The sequence below is a fragment of the Rhyacophila brunnea genome, unplaced genomic scaffold (assembly GCF_057557595.1).
Source record: "Rhyacophila brunnea isolate RB1 unplaced genomic scaffold, BYU_Rbru_1.0 scaffold_16, whole genome shotgun sequence".
Taxonomy (NCBI): domain Eukaryota; kingdom Metazoa; phylum Arthropoda; class Insecta; order Trichoptera; family Rhyacophilidae; genus Rhyacophila; species Rhyacophila brunnea.
In genome coordinates this window covers 28,439,333-28,457,194 of record NW_028232816.1, presented here as the reverse complement: position 1 = coordinate 28,457,194, position 17,862 = coordinate 28,439,333, and the positions used below count along the sequence as shown (strand labels likewise).

General features: G+C 34.8%; 1 protein-coding gene across 1 annotated transcript; it reads left to right on the top strand.

The window, feature by feature from the left end:
• Positions 1-232: 232 nt before the first annotated feature.
• On the top strand, positions 233-7,977 carry LOC147074598 (meckelin). Its single transcript, XM_085943557.1, has 4 exons — positions 233-353; positions 1,221-1,366; positions 4,518-4,629; positions 7,751-7,977. The coding sequence occupies exons 1-4, from the start codon at positions 267-269 to the stop codon at positions 7,829-7,831; spliced, it is 426 nt and encodes a 141-aa protein (XP_085799683.1). The 5' UTR covers positions 233-266; the 3' UTR covers positions 7,832-7,977.
• The last annotated feature ends 9,885 nt before the right edge of the window (positions 7,978-17,862 follow it).

The following is a 17,862-nucleotide window of genomic DNA, read 5'->3' as shown; positions in this document are numbered from 1 at the left end:
ATCATTATTTTTTATACATAGTAATCGGTAATAATGCATCATTCGAAAACCAGACCTCATTATACACATACAAAATGTTGGAAACAGTTACATAATTATTTTCAATTGTTTATTTAACTTTGGAGTCGACTAGGATACATAATATCCACTTGGATTCCTTTAATCCTCATCTCATCAATTATGTTTCTTTTGTAGGATTGCAAACTACACGTCGTTCGGCCAGCAAATCTTTAAGAAGAGACGACGGAGATCACAGATCCAACATAATGGCGTCTGCCTTGCCCCCGGTACTCGAGCACAGAGAGCAATCATCGAGGCTCATCAATAAATTTCTGACAGCATTTTTTGACCATGTAAGAAGTCTACATTTAAAACTCAGTTTTAAACCTAGAAAACATAACAGTTAACCATACGCAGTCTCAGATTTGGGGTAAAGATCTCGATTGCTAAGAAGGCATCTCATTTCGAGAGAGGTACTCCCCGCTATCTTAATTCTTATTTTTTAAGAAGAATTATAAAGTGAATCGGCAGCAGGTTAATGGGAAACCTATTAACAATATACAGTATGCCAATGATTGTGTTGATTGCTGATAGCTAAACAGGTTTACATAAAATAGTAGAAATAAATAGTTAATGAGGTCAGCAATTTGTATGGTTTAAAAATTAACCTCAATGAAACGACACCAAACACAAGTTTTGTTATTAAGACGATACATCAGTGAAACGGCAAATAATTTTCAACTATAGGCGCGACGAAATTTTGGACTCGCTGGCATTCGGAGAGCGAACGTCGAGGTGTCAATACGTCAATTTGTTTCGTGATGGCGACGGGGGTATTAATTCTTAAATCGTTTAAAGATGACTAAAGACGTTACCCATTTACTTGAAAAAGAAAACATGTCAATGAATATATTATTATTGTTACTAATAGAACAATAAACAGAACATTAAATGGACGCATGTTGGATTTATATGACAAATTATATTTCGTTCGGCATGCGTTATTTGCACACGCGACCCGCAATCCGCGCATCGCCTAGCCATGATCTTTTTAGACCGTGCCTCAACTGAGATATAGCCTTAACAGGAATCGATTGAATGTGTGACCCACTATAATTATTCAGGAACAAGGGTCAATGAGAAATAAAACGATAGATAATTATCTTAAAATTCTGTCTCCAATTCTATTTATAGTTCATCATGATGTTTTAATGTTTTAGGCACTTGAACATTTGGATTATGAGGTCCGAGAGAAGAGGCTGGTGGAGCGCTTGTTGGACGTGGAATTGATTCAGGAGAGCAGCAACAGGACTCTTTTACTTTACAACACCACTGGTGATCCTCAGTCGTTCCAAAGGACTATTTGGTAAATTAATGTCTGGACGCATGCGATGAAAAAAAGCCATTCTGATGACATTGTTGATTTCATTAACACATTTTGCGCGGGCCTCAGTACAAATTCACAGGTACACGCAGCGGGCGAAAACCAGCGGCAATTAAAATAAAATCGAATTTTACAAAAATCGCTCTATCTTCTAAACTATCAGTTATTTTTAAATGAAATTTGGAATTCACACTCACCATATATTGCTCCTCAGTGCTGTGTTTCTTTTTAGAACAAATTGTTTAAAATAACATAAGTACATGGTGCTAATCACATATTTACAGGAAGGTTTCGTAAAAAATATTCCATTCACTATAAATAAATTCCCGCACAAAAATTATTATTCTAATATTTGGATAAAGTATGATATTTATGAAAACACTCACCCCTGTGTAGGGGGGCGTCACAAAATGTACACATATAACTAGTCAAACTTTTCTTTTTGTGCACCGAACACACTCGACACTGTCTTTGTGGGTATTTTTTTTTACCATCTGTAACAATTTTTATCATTCGATGCTTCTTCATATCGAGTGATAACCTACCAGGATGATCACTTTTACCCACTCTTCTTGGTAATCGTGATGTAGATGGCCCTGCTTCTTCCAAAATTGGGTCGGTTTCAACGATATGGTCGGCTATCCAAAATTTGCTTATACTACGCAAAAACTGTTTGTAAGTTAGCCTTTTGGTCGGATTTAATACTTTATAAACTTTAAAAGAATTAAAAAAAGCACAATTTAACAAATACATGACAACTCTCTTTGTCCATTTTTTTGTTCTTCGTATGATCGAGTAGTAAGAAAGATACTGATCCGCACGGTCAACCCCTTTCATATATTTATTATATTCGATAACACATAGCGGTTTCCAAATGTGTAGTCTCGTATTCCAATCGGTGTTGTGACTCTCTAAAATGGTAGATGGATGTATTGTTGAAATCATTCGAACATCTCTCTTTGATTTCCAGAGTTGTAACAATACATCCTTTCGCCGACGGAAAATACTCTGTCCTGCACTAAGATTGATGTGTTTAAAACATTCTGGGAAGCCTCGGTTTATTCGCATTGTTCCACACGCCCTAATTTTATTTTCTAAAAGTGCTTCACTGGTTTTTACGCTATTATAATAATTGTCCATATAGACATGATGCCACAAATTTAAATACGGACCAAGAAGCAATTGGATGGTGTCTAATAGTGGTCTTCCTTGCCCACTGTAAATGAGCATATTACAGATGTATCCCGTAGTGGCTTCACTGACCATGCGCACTAGGATACCGTATTTTATTATCTTAGATGCATTATATACTTTAAATACAAGTCTTCCCCGCCACGGTATAATACCTTCATCTAAAGAAAGTTCCCTTTGAGGCTATAAACCGAAGAAAACTTCGGTATTAGGTATGTCATAATTGGCCTAATCTTTTCAAGGCGATCGCTGGAATCCGTAATGATATCGTTATTTGAAAAGTGCCACGATTGCCAAATTTGTCTAAAACGATCACGACTCATTGTTTTAGAATATATTGGTGTTTCTATACTCGGATCAGTAGACCAATAATCATCTCTTGTGTCTTTTCGAACTTGTCCCATAAGCAAAATGAGTCCGAGGAATTTTTTCATCTCACCAAGATTTACAGGCTTCCATTTGATAGATTTCTTCATTTTCTTGATTCGGGATTCATTTTGTGTGCGGTATCGATTGCTTTCTTCTACCATCATGCTAAGTAAATCATCTCCAATAAATAAACTAACTATATCCATCACATTTTCAGAATTGTTTGGTGCTACGCAAACACCAACGTTGCCTAAAAATGGTTCAATATGCGGTGGGTTGTCTATTTCAGACCATTCCATGACTTCCTCTTCCTCCACTTCACTGTCTTCCGAATCACTGATTTGTAACGGTATCACTGGTACCCTTCTCGTGCGAGGGAACTCTTCACTATCGCTATCACTGTCGCTGCCTAATTCTGGTAAATCTTCACCAGAATAGGCAGACAAATTATCGGCAAATATTTCGTCATCGCTTTCATAATTGTCTGAAGCCATTTTTTAAAGATTAAATAAAATATCGATTACTTAAATATATTTCACTTGTAAAAACACACCCGTTCTATAGCGCCGTATTTCAAGACTGAAAATTCAATACTGATATTCAATATAGATCGTAGTAGATTACAGACATCTAAATAACATTGGTTTCCACTCATGTTATAATTTATTGCTCCGCTCGCATACCAGCGTTATCGCACCGCACAATATCACTTACAACAAGTGCGAAGAATGCATTCCGTCTATCACAAATTGTCGTCTTTACACTCGCTCACAAAGGATAATATTATAGTATGAAAAGGAGGCCTATGTATTTATCACACATCATAAAAATATACATATAATCGCATTCACAGTACAGCGAACAAACCATGTTTAAAGAATACATCGATATTTCACAAAATGTTGTCTTCCTGCTCACCCATCAAAAAATAAACAAGTGTAAAAAGAAGACGCATATAGTTTTAGCATTCTTATCGTCTACAGAAATATAGTTCGCTGATTTAGGACTCTAAACAAATTTCCTGATTACGCACAAGCTCTCATATGGGCTGCGCAAGAGTGTGTGTGTAAGTAAATGAATCGACGGTAAATTATTTTTTTTTGTAGATGTGTGTGTAGTTTGAAACATTTTCAAACCGTTGACATAAAATATTCGTATGCAATAATCGGGTAGAAATACCTTTCCCGCACTTCAAGTGGAGCCGGCGTAAAAGGTATTTCTACCCGTCCCGCCGACGAACACCGGTCCGGCGCGCGGGTAGAAATACCCTTCCCGCTCAAGATGTGTTAATATACATGTTATTACAATCATAGAATTAGTTTTTTCAACCTTTACTGTTTATTTTTGTTTGTTTGTTGTTTTTGTGTGAGAATTTATGATAATTTTGGCAGGGTGATACAATTTTAACGTGTACCCAAGGTCTTCAAGTGACTTAAAACAACCGCTGCTAGAAACTGATGCCTCTGAAATGTGATTTTGGCACCAAATGCTTCAAACTCTTCAGACGTAGTATCGAACAAACCAATCTCTTAACGTAATCTCTGTCTGTTATTAATTACTATTTTATTTTAAGGTACGGACAAGAATGGACACTTGCAACGTTCGACTTGTACCTATTCTGTTTTGTACAGTTAATGTCTGGGAGCTATATTTTGGCGGCATTGGTCACTGTTATGGTGTGGAAGGTAAAACATATTTTTTTAATATATAGAAGTAATAATGTGTTATTGTGTACTATTTTGCACTCTCTAATGAATGACCTTAACCTTAGAGTAATAATATAAAGAGAGTGGCTATTGTTCGGCAATATGAAGCCGCGTTTCTTGCGTATAACATACAGTATAACATCAATATTATTATTAACTTAACTATGAAACGTTATACCATCATGTTGTTTCTCAGTACGGCTACCAAATTTAAACACAACACAGTTCACCATATTTTCTACTAAATTAACTAAAAATAATTACCACTATCCTTATATTTAACACAAAAACAATAAACTTCAGCAACACATGCTCGCAACTTTTAAATGAATGTAGACATTCAAATCAATATTTACCGGCGGCGTTAATAAAAAATATTTAATTCAGCCATAGAAATTATATCTTACTCTAACGCATATTGCGGAGATATAAGCTTGCCGAATGCTTTCTCACTCGCACTTTTTGTTCGTTTTTGTTCAGGCTTTGGCCTTAACTCATAATTTTATCGGAGTGGATGGTTGGTGATTGTATTGTGACTTTACTTGATGGATTCTAATTGATTTTAGTTTTGTACTATTCATGAATTGAGTCAGCATTTACACACTTGGTAGAATTTCATTTTACAAAATGATAATCTAAATTATATTAAAAAACATCTTGTAAAGTTTAATATAGTTAATAGATTTGTACTATTCTTTTTCAACTGCTTTTCAGTGACTTGATTTAGATTTTTGGCTTTCAGCATCTACAAAAACCATAGATGTATTAAAAGTAGAGATAGGCAACGATTTGGCTTCCTCATAGAACTGAATGAAGCATGCCGACAACAGCCAATAACTCACGAGAAATGGCGACGCAATAAAAAAAATGCAGGGCATCACGGAGGATTTACTTTTGTCATTATAATGTACCCATATAATATAATGTTAATGTGGAAATTTTGCCGCAAATTGATTACCAACCTGTTTCATCATACTTTTTCGCCATACTTGCCGGCTTCACCATACTATCATATACCATGCCGCCCCTAGACAAAAACTATGCACATTCGACTATGGTAAATATAGAATTACTTATGAATACATGACCTTTATTTACTATAGGTGAATGTGCATAGTACCTGAACACGCCGAAAAGTTAGTAGTACAAAAGTTAAATCAATTGGATTTTAATAAATAATCACTGTATTTGAATAAATATGACCATTTCTACATCAAAAGCTTTAGACCCATTATTTCCTAATCACCTAATATATAGATGTTATTTGTTTTATTTGAAAGGGGCAGTATTGTTACTATTGCTAAACATTTGTGAAAAATGAATGGTATTTAACCGAGGGTATTCAGAAAGATTTTCGACCACACTGGGGAAACGGAATACGGTAGCGCCAGATTAATCACAAGGTGGACAGTATTTGTGATGAGCCGTATTGTAAAATTGATGAAGATCCACATGTTTAAAGAATGGAACACGCATTGCCATCGAACACAACAATATACTTACGATTCCCATGTAATAACGTTGTGAAAAAGACCTGTAGACTCTTGGTGTGTCTAACGGGCGATTCGAGGCAAAAGAGAGACTGCATTTTGAAGGTGGCCAGATGGCCAGATGCCATCTCGGGCTGTAGTGTCATTATTAAGAATAATTTTATAATGTATACAGATAAATGAAGTTATTGTTTTCATGTAATCCTATAATGCTTTTTCAAAAAGTACCTGTTGACAGGTAAAGGATGTTGATAAAAATCAATATTGAAAATAGAAATAATTATCTTTGTAATTACAATAAATTATTCAATAATAATACTAGTTACTATGTATATTATTATCTTAAAATAATATTACATTCTTATCTTATCTCCATTTATCAATACTTAATTAAGTTATCAGGTCATCATATTATGGCAATCAATGTAACATATGATTCATTTTGATTTTCTTTGATTTACTTTATATTATTATTGTTATATAATGCATTTTAAGAACTATGTCATCTATATCATCTAAATCATCTAAATCATCTATATCATCTATATCATCTAAAATGCCGCACAACGATAGAAATAGTCTACTAATACAAAAAAATCACACTCATTTATCATCGATACATCCAAATGCTCTTTACACACTTTGTTCATCGTTCATTTCCCGAGCTCATACGTCATTAAGTACAATTCAACCATTGAAATTTTATTCATATTCAGACTAGCTTCATAAATTATATATATCACATCAAATATCGTTTCAAAAAACCAAATAATTATGCCGAAATAACAATAACACACCTCCGTGAAGACCGCCGAATCAAGTAGATAGAGGCGGCTTGTGGATGCCTCTTGTTCATGTGCACCGCATTACATAAGGATGTGATGCACCTGCTTTCATTGATTGTCAAAAACTGGTGGTGTTTGAGAGCAATATATCGATGGAGTATGGTGGCTCCGATTTAATCATGAACTGTAGAGTGTCTGCGATGAGTTGGATATCTTGAAATTTATTGAAGATCTGAAGACTCCACTAGAAAGGATGTACAACACATCAGTAACAAAGCACTTACCATCTATAAACCTGGAGAGACAACGATGCGCCAGGAGACCACGGTGGCTGGACAGAGTAGTAAAAGACCTCTAGATTCTCAGCGTCTCCACCTGGTACCCAGGGTGAGGGAGTGAAGATGGTGGAGAGCAATGTTATAGGCACCCGGGGATCCCCCACACCGGACAGTAACTCCATTAATAATAATTTTCAAATACTGATAAGTCAACAACTCAATATATTTTGAGGTAAACAAAATTTTGATGTTTCAAGCGTAAGCGGTTGGTTTCTTTCTCTCTTCATATCGTATTTTTAATTTAGAACAATATGGCCAATAGAATTACCCAATATTGCAATGAATAAAAGCAAAATAAAATTGTACATAACAACATCTATTTGTATATTTTAATTAATCAGTTTCTGTTGTTTTTAAACATTGTTTTTCATTGTGTTTGTCAGGTTTATGGAAGTTATAAATCATTACATATTATTTCTGTTATATTTTGAATAACCACATTGCTAAATCAATGACACACAATATTTTATGTTGCTCTCTTTTACAGGCTCTATCAATCTGTCGGCAGTACGGCGGTAAGAAGAATTTGGCCAACAAGACCTTGATTGACGAAAGATTCCTCATATAACCGCAGGATGGAAGCCTCCACTTTTACACTTATCGAGTCATTCATTTTCTTTAACATATTTCTTCCGATGTTAATAACAGTGCTGTTATTAACATTTACCATTTTGTACCACTCGAGTAATATCGGATGACAGATATTGTCTACAAGTTCTACGAGTGATATGTTAAAATAATGACCATTTAATTTTTTATACTTAATTAGGTGCAGAGTAGGTACATTTGGTTTAAATAAAAGTATAATATCTGTACATTTGTGAAATCAATATTTCATATCACTATTATGGGTATTTTTTTATAAAATAAATGATTTTATATTAGGTTGAATAATATTTCAAATCATTGCTCTATCCAACAGACTAATACGGATGAGATTACATAGTATCCTATTAACTTGTAACTAGTAAGGATGTACATTTATAATAAATATTATTAATGAAGCTAATTCTTCAGATCTTTTCATGAGGATAGCGAGAAACCTTTATGGGAATCCTTGGTTTTTTTATATTGTCAAATCAAATCAAATCAAATTTATTTATTTTACATATAATGAACATAACAAATTAAAAATTCAAAGCGTTCATGACATGTCATAAAATAAGTGTTAATAATTTTTAAAAATAAAAATACAGAGAAATGTGAGTTAATAATACAATAAGTAATAAAAATAAAAGAAAGATATAAGAAAAGAAATAAAATAAAATAACAAAAATAAAAGTAGATGGAAGCACACAGAGTGAACTTTGATAGACCCTATCTTAAAAACTTATAAAACAACGTCCACCTAAATTCACGTTCACGTAAGTGGAATATATCAATATCCGAAGGGATTTCATTAAACATGGTTATTGCCCTCCCAATTGGCATTACTAATGGCAGGTTAGTTCTGCACCTTGGGAGAACAAACAACGGATGCCCTCGATTCCTAAGGTAATTATCAGAGACACACAAGCCAACACCACCAAGAATGGCAGAGTTCACATTTACGCCGCGTATAAGTTTGAAAATATATGTAGCTAAATAAAGATCCCTTCTAAATTTTAAGCTACAGTATGTAAGCATACCTAAGAGAAAATCAGTCATATAGAGCCACGGATAATATCCATACAGCCGAAAGTAAAGGAGTCTCAAAAATTTCTTTTGGACTCTCTCCACCATAAGGCCGTACTTCAACTGATGCGGGGCCCAAACGATAGACCCGCTCTCAAGTCAACCATCACTACAGCTACAATTTGCGGAACTACGGATACACACTTTCAGGTATATATATGTCCCCGTCAAAGTCTTTACCACTGCATACAGCGTCATAAAATCGCAGTCAAGATATGATAATACCAGAATATGTGTACCGCTTAGCAGATTGGTTAAAAGAGGTGAGTATCGCAATGCAACAATTATGAGGACAAATTTAATTACCAACGCTTTGGATACCTGAGAAATGAACAGGCTGTCAGTATTTAAAAAGATGCAACGATGAACTTTACGTTCTTTACTGTAATTGTAATTATCAAAGACATTAATGTCGGTTTGCGCCCACGGTGATCTAATTGGTAGAGTGGCTATGTATAACGTCGTGGGTCGCGGATTTGATCACGCCAAAGGACAAGAAAAAAATGTGCTTTTGATCCAGTATAAGGACACATAGATTGGGTGAATGGCTGACAACTATTTCTCATAAAAAACGACTGGTATTACAACCTTCACTCTATTGAGCTCCATATGTTCCACTTTCGAGTGAATGTAGTAATTCACTTTACTTACTTACCAATCCCGTGGGGGTTAGAAGACGAGGCCAAAACTAGTTACGGCTTGCTAATGAGTACCCGGCTTTACATGTATATAATATTATGTTTCATATATAAAATGAAAAATCACCTCTCCTGTAAACGTTAGTAGACGGTGTCATCTCCCTCCATGTGCGAAAGTGAAAACACGCTGTCACTTTTATTCTTTTTCTGGTTTTTCATCTGGGTTCGGGACTTGGAGGTGGACAAATAACACACCGGAATTGTGGTGGAAACGACGAGATTTATTTACGTTAATATCTACTAATGGTTACATTTTTTTTATAATTTATTTTATGCGTAGCGCGAGTTAACAATGTTTACTGTCTGGCCGTCTGCCGCGTTATGTCCGCCATTTTATGTTTCGCCTTCAATGGAAAGCGCTGTCGACAATGGCGACGTTGCAGATATTTTTAAACGGTTACAATTTACAGCATTGCTGGCTTTATTATTATTTATTTTCGTAATCAACCCTTACTATTTGTTGGTTTGGTACCAACTCGGGCTTCTCCCGATACACAGAGACATCCCCAAATGGGGACCATTCGGGAGTGTACCAACGGCTTATGTCCCATTTTGATACTTGTGTACTCTATTTAGTAATAAACAATATTATATCGACAGACCCTGAAGATATTCGAAATGTAAAGTAAGTGAATCTAATCATTTTCCTAATAATTCACAAACCGGATAGCAATTTTTAATTTTGCCATCAGTCAGAGAGATAGTCTTGAGGATTTAACGAACCAGAGCTGCGCTGATTACAAGTTATAGCACTTTAAACATGTTATACCTAAATTTAATAATCTCCTATATATTATTATCATAAGAGATTTTGGAAAACGCACCAACGACTCATTTAAGCGACATTTTATTGTTATTTTTACATCTTTACTTCAATATGTGCGCTGCCGAATTATCTACCGATTGAATTGACCAAATTTGAGAAATATCCGATGATTTTCCAGAAACGTGACGTTTATAACCGATATTTTCTCATATACCGTATACGATTCGCCATACTTCTTTTAACACACAGCAGAATGACGTCTTCGTCACTTAAGACCTTCTAATCCTTTATTGACAAACGGAATCAATTATTTTTATTCAAATATCGTAATGTAGGCATTGGCGCACTTTTTTCCGGTGAGAAAGCCATAATCTTAGTACAATTCACTACGTAAATTATCTTTTGACAGCAGCGTGCGCCACTGCTATTCCAAATTTGATTCTTTTTAAATACTTTTTTATAGCTGTCACGTTTACACGTTTGTCACAATGTAGTACTAATATACTTTTGAGTACGATATTTATATTAAAATGCATTTTGACAGACTACTCCTAATCGGATTGACTGATACACATACTTTATTTAATTTAATCATGTTCCCGAGAGATATTAAATGCGAATTAATTCATTACATCGCCTCAAAAATTAAATAGGTACCCATAACCTCAAAATAAATGTAACGTCATCATAAATTAATGTATACATACATAGTGTTCTTTTTTAATTTTTTAGAGTATGGCTATAAATACTATTTTTTTGAACCAATATATTATGTTTATCAAAATTTATGATAATTATCTACTATTCATATCGTCATTATCATCATCATCTGGATTAATCCACTGTTGGATGAAGGTTATCCCAACTTGAATCTACTTTTCTTGGTCATAGAAATTGCTATATTATATATTTAAAAATCGTGTTTTTATATACCCACCCATTTATATCATCATTATCGTCATTATCGTCATCAACCAGTATCAATCCACTGCTGGATGAAGGCTTCTTTAAGCTGATTGTATCTCTGTCGGTCATATGAATTGCTGTATTTATCAAAATCGGTGATATTATATTTATCTACATATTCATATCGTCATCATCATCAACCAGGATCAATCCACTGCTGTATGAAGGTTTCCGCAACCTCTATTCTACTACTATCGGTTTAACGAATTTGTGATATTATACCTATTTCTATCATCCTTATCATCATCGATCTGAACCCATCCACTGCTGGATAAAGGCCTCCCTAGCCTGATTCTACTCCTTTCTGTCATATGAATAAAATTGCTGTATTTATCAAAATCGGTGATATTATATTTATCTACATTTTCATATAGTCATCATCATCAACCAGGATCAATCCACTGCTGGATGAAGGTGTCCACAACTTCTATTCTACTACTATCGGTTTAACGAATTTGTTATATTATACTTATTTCTATCGTCTTTATCATCATCGACCTGAACCCATCCACTGCTGGATAAAGGCCTCCCTAGCCTGATTATACTCCTTTATGTCATATGAATTGCTGTATTTATCAAAATCGGTGATACGAGGGTGGGTCAATAAGTCCTTAGAAAAGCCGACAGGTGGCGCGACTAGTACTGTAAGCGGTTTGTTTTCATGCAGCGGCACTACCGATTCAGTATGCTGCGAAGTTTCAATCAGATTGGTCGGGTTGTTGTGTGTTTCTCGTAAATTTAAAAAAAAAAATTGCTTGTTTACAAAAAAAAGGAGAAAATTGAGTTTAGAGCCGTTATTAAACATTTTAATATAAAAGGGTTAACAGCAAAGGAAATAAAAAATGAGTTGGATTTAGTTCACGGCATATCTGCTCCTTCATTTGCAACTATTTATAACTGGTTAAATGAATTTAAACGTGGTCGTACATCAACAAAGGACGAACCACGCTCAGGACGTCCTGTAGAGGTGACTACACCAGAAATGATCAATAAAATCCACGATATGGTGTTAAGTGACCGAAGATTAAAGTTGAGTGAGATAATTGAGGTTACAGGGATCTCAAAAGGTAGCGTCATTTCTATTTTACATGACAAATTGGGCATGAAAAAAATTTCTGCAAGATGGGTGCCGCGTTTGCTCACAGTCGACAATAAACGCAATAGGGTGGTGGCCTCTAAAGCCCTGTTGTCGCTCATGCAACGCAATCCGGATGAATTTTTTCGTCGCTTTGTGACTGTAGATGAAACATGGATACACCACTATACTCCCGAGACGAAAGAACAGTCAAAGCAGTGGATTGCGAAAGGCGAACCATGTCCAAAGAAGGCGAAAACCGTAAAATCAGCTGGTAAGGTTATGGCTACTGTATTTTGGGATGCACGTGGAATTATTTTCGTTGACTATTTGGAAAAAGGAAAAACAATAACAGGGGATTATTATGCATCTTTATTGGACCAGCTAAAAAACAAAATTGAAGAAAAACGGCCTCATTTAAACAGGAAAAAATCATCTTTCATCAGGACAATGCCCGTGTTCACACATGTTTACGATCAATGGCTAAAATTGAAGAATTGAAGTTCGAATTGGTCGACCACCCACCGTATTCGCCAGATTTAGCCCCCCAGTGACTTTTTCCTTTTCCCAAACTTAAAAAAATGGCTAAGTGGACAACGTTTTTTTTCAAATGAAGAAGTCATCGATCGGACAAATGCTTATTTTTAGGACCTTCCGAAAACTTATTTTTCTGACGGTTTAAAAAAAATTGAGAAACGTCTAACCAAGTGTATTGAGCTCCAAGGAGATTATGTTGAGAAATAAAAAAAAAATACAAAAATAAAAACTGTTTTAATGCTTTTTTCTAAGGAATTATTGACCCACCCTCGTATTATATTTATCTACATATTCGTATCATCATCACCATCAACCACGATCAATCCACTGCTAGATGAAGAGTTCCGCAACCTGATTCTACTACTATCGGTTTAACGAATTTGTGATATTATACCTATTTCTATCGTCCTTATCATCACCGACCTGAACCCATCCACTGCTGGATAAAGGCCTCTTTAGCCTGATTCTTTTCCTTTCTGTCATTTGAATTGCTGTATTTATCAAAATCGATGATATTATATTATATCTATTTATAATGCCATTATCATCATGAGCCTGAATCAATCCACTGATGGATGAAAGCCTCTCTAAGTTATTTGTATTTCTGTCGGTCATATGAATTGCTATATTTATCAACATTGCTGATATTATATTTACCCATTTATAATATCGTCATTATCATCATCATCTGGATAAATCCACTGCTGGATGAAGGCCTCTCTAAGCTGATTCCACACCTTTGGGTCTTATAAATTCCTATTGTAATCAAAATTGGTTTATTCTTCTCAGATGTATACATTGCTTCATTATTTATCAACATCTGTTTTGATATGAATGTCCCGCACCGATATTGAAACAAAATAATGTTAAAATTTATTTTTTACATTGCTTATGTACCTTCTTCTATTTTAAATGGGCCCCGCGGGAGATTAATATTCACGTTATATTGGATCGCTATTTTCATGATAATCACATATTGCGTTGTATTTGAACGTTTGAGATGTATAATTTATCATATTTAAATGCACGTGATTTAACGAAATATTCATATACCTATACACATATTGTATCAAAATGTCAGTGGTAGCAATCGGTGATTGCCAGCTGTTTTGCTAGACCTAGCAACCTGAGGTGGTATCAGGCAACATTCTGAAGGCCAGACTCCAGACTAAGCTACGCGGATGACCTCAAATTTGTATTGGCAGTGACAAGAGAAAACTATGGCGTCGTCTATGCATTCTTCACAATAATTGTATTAAAATCCAACACCATGTCATTAGGATGCCAAGCTGTCCGCAAGACCTGGCGAGAGCCAGCAGGCTCAGCTAGTACACATAAATACGTGATACAGTAATCAATAACTTATTATTTAGCTGTACCAAAATACATACTGTAACACCTCTCATAAGAGCAGACATGTTAATTTGAATAACAACAATCGTTTATATTTTCTGTCAAGATTTTATTTAACATTCTTTTAAAAATAAATATTATTGAAACATTTGCCAATTTCACACAATTCACACTTACAATACTAGCATCAACCTCTTGTTCAAATAACAATACAAATTCAAATTTAAATATGTACCTGAGATTGCAAAGATATAAGATTGTTTTTCTCTAAGTCTAGATTATAATATTATTTTTAGATATTTTTTAGCATTCATTATATTTTCTAAAGAGTTTTTTTAGTCACATAGTACACACACATTCAGTAAGTACATAACTAATAACCAACATACGTAACGTTTTGTTATCATTTTTGACTTATCATTATTGATAGTACATAGTAGGTCATTCGGTAAACTAATAATGTTATAATATAAAAATAAAATTATTAGTCAATATTGTACACAACTATGACGTTATGACCGACATCCAAAATCATGGCCCCCACAAGGGGGGGGGGGTGACAGGGCTCTAGCCTGGGGGCCCAGCGAGGCCAGTCGACCAGATAAGTGAGATAAACACACAGCACAAATTTGCTTTAATAGTAAAAAAAGTCGCCTGCGGAGCTATTTTCCTTCAATAATGTCATTACCTACTTAAAATTATATGGTTGTACGATAAAATATTTAATTGTGTATCGACACTTTACAACTCCTTAAATCAAATGAATGTATTAAAATATACAACAAAAAACATTAATTTTACCGCGTACACCATTTGGTAAACACTACTGTAGAGCATCTCACTGCCTTTATCCTTAGAGATAGGTACGGGGGCCCGCCAAAGATCCTAGCATGGGGTCCGGTTCAGGATGTGGGGGCCATGTCCAAAATGCTTAGTTACTTTCTTTTAAAAACACGGAGATATTGATCTACTAATGCTAGATAAATAGATCAATAATTATACAAAAATACTATGTAGGTATTATCCTTACAGTTAAGGGCTGAAGAATCCAATAATCAACAAGAACTTTACAGCAGAGAAGTATTTACTTTTTTATCTGAAGTCATCGCGTCGCTGAGTTGCAGTGGGCCCTTCTTAGAATTTTGGGTACGCTAACATTCGTTTGAGCAGACATTCGGTTATAATTTACAATTTGTAATACCGATGATAACACATTATAATTATCTAACAACTTATTAATCTTAGATATATTGCAGGCAACTCGACAAATAGACTGTCAGAAGGCAATTTTGGGTTAATTAAGGCGAAGTCTTCACTGAGCCTTTTTTAAAGAGGCACCTAGCGGAAAAATACGAAGCTTGCAATTTGAGACATTTTTTTGATAATTTACAATTTCAACTATACTAATGAATAAATATGTATCTGAAAATATTAAAAAGAAAAATATTTTTTATTTTCAGTTAAAGACAATCTTACAATTGTAAAAAATGTAATAAAATGTGAATTTGTTGTATCAGACCGCAACCTATTATTACATATATTTTGTGGTCATATTTATTATTAAAATTTAGTTTATTAAGTTTTCTAAGCATCACCTAAGAGATATTTGACTAATTCATAGTTTTAATATTTTTTATATCTATTTTAAAAAACATCGATTTTTATAAAAAATATAAATGTGTATAACTTGAAATCGAAGTGAGGACTTCGCCTTAAGTGGATGAAAGTACCTATAAAGATTTACATTTTTATAGAAATGAATTATTATGCCTATATTATGCCAAGTTACTGGCACATTTTATTGAGACTTTGAGAGTATGCTTGTTGGTATTTTTGTATACAACTGTAATGCATTAGGCACAGTGACATCCCTAGATAAAATGCCGCCCCTAGCCAGCGCCAAAATGCCACCTCATTTTTTATACAGTATTTTTATCATCCTTTCATGAGTCCAATATCTAAGAAATGTGTTGTATGGATACACTACTAACAAAATATCAGACTAATTATTCGCAAATCTGCACGTGTCCTTTCTGGTCATCAAGGACGTCGAAGGGCAACGGAAGTAAACTAGATATCGCGAACCCGATAAAACCAATGAGCTGATTTTTTTAATGGAAAAATATTTTCGTTATTACTAAATTTAGATAGCTATTTCTATATATTCCAAATGATTCTCCTCGAGTTGCCGCCCTTCGAGTAACTGTCGCTCCCAAGCGACGCTCAATCTGCCTACCTCCACGGGACGTCACTGATTAGGCATGATAATTGTACCTACTTTATGTTAACCCTTTTCATAATGTTTCTATTTCTTTGTTTTTTCATGTCATGTTGTGAATGTATTGAATCTGTAATTTGTAAAATTCACTGTATTATGTAAATAAATAATTTGAACTGGAAGAACTTTCCAGGACAGGTCATGCTTGGCTTGCACTAGACTAGAGCAGCAGTGGAGAACCTATGGCACACGCGGTTATTTTGCTGGAACGTGAAAGAATCTTAAATGAAATCAATTTTATAGAATAAAATTGCATTTTTACAAGGGAATACTGGCTATTCTTCATCATATTATTGGGCTTGAGTCGGCCGGACGGTCAAATGTTTTGGGTGGTAATAGGTTCTACCCTTAAATGCATCACAGTTGCATTTTATGACAGGTAAATAGATTTTCACTCGAGCGTTTTTAAGTACTTAATTAAATTTCTAATAAAACAAGTAGGTATCTAATGGAAATCGCTTGTCATAAGTTTTCTCACCAGCATGGTATTTTTGGGTGGTTATACCTTAGGCATAAAGCCCACCAACGCGGCGCTCGGTGCGCTCTCTACGAAGTAGGCCCCCTCTCACCCGCGCATTACCCTTCACCTATGTAATAAGGGGCTCAAGGAGCACAAAATAATTATTATTATCAGCGTCTCTCATAACAAAGCAATAAAGATATTATTTAATTTCTCGGGGCTTGTAATAAATATTCACGATGACATCATTATACCAGCGAAATATCGGACACGCAATAACTAAACAAAGAGTTCACTGTTATTAAATAATGGCTTCTCGCCCGTCTATCGACGACGCTTCCAGGAGCGTGATTTTGCTTGCCGTGTTCAATGAATGAACTACGTTGTATTTTCGTTAATTCGTATGGCTGAGAAGCCAAAAAACGATGAATCATGGGGCAGGCGGGCACAATGCGTCGTCAAATCCAGTGTGCTCTGGCGTTTTTGATCACGTTGTATTTTCGATGATTCACATAGAATATGCGCGAGCGGCCCCGCAAGTCCGCTTTAGTGGACTTTATACCTTACACTTGTAAATTCAAAAATATCGTATTTGTCGCGATTTTCCTCAGTTTTCCTCAGACCGGTCAAATGTTCTGCTTATACAATAACAAAATATATTGCATTTTATTATATTATTTTTACTGTCACTTTATGGAGACGGCAGGGCAAAAAAATAATAACAATCAACTAATTTATAATTTACCCTCAATATTAGTCATTGGCACGCCACTCATTATTACGAATATTTTG

Bases quoted from the DNA above. Each gene is read 5' to 3' on its own strand.
- LOC147074598 (XM_085943557.1), top strand. From the start codon at position 267: ATGGCGTCTGCCTTGCCCCCGGTACTCGAGCACAGAGAGCAATCATCG. The intron at 354-1,220 runs GTAAGAAGTCTA...TTAATGTTTTAG, and splicing joins TGACAGCATTTTTTGACCAT to GCACTTGAACATTTGGATTA. The intron at 4,630-7,750 runs GTAAAACATATT...TCTCTTTTACAG, and splicing joins TCACTGTTATGGTGTGGAAG to GCTCTATCAATCTGTCGGCA.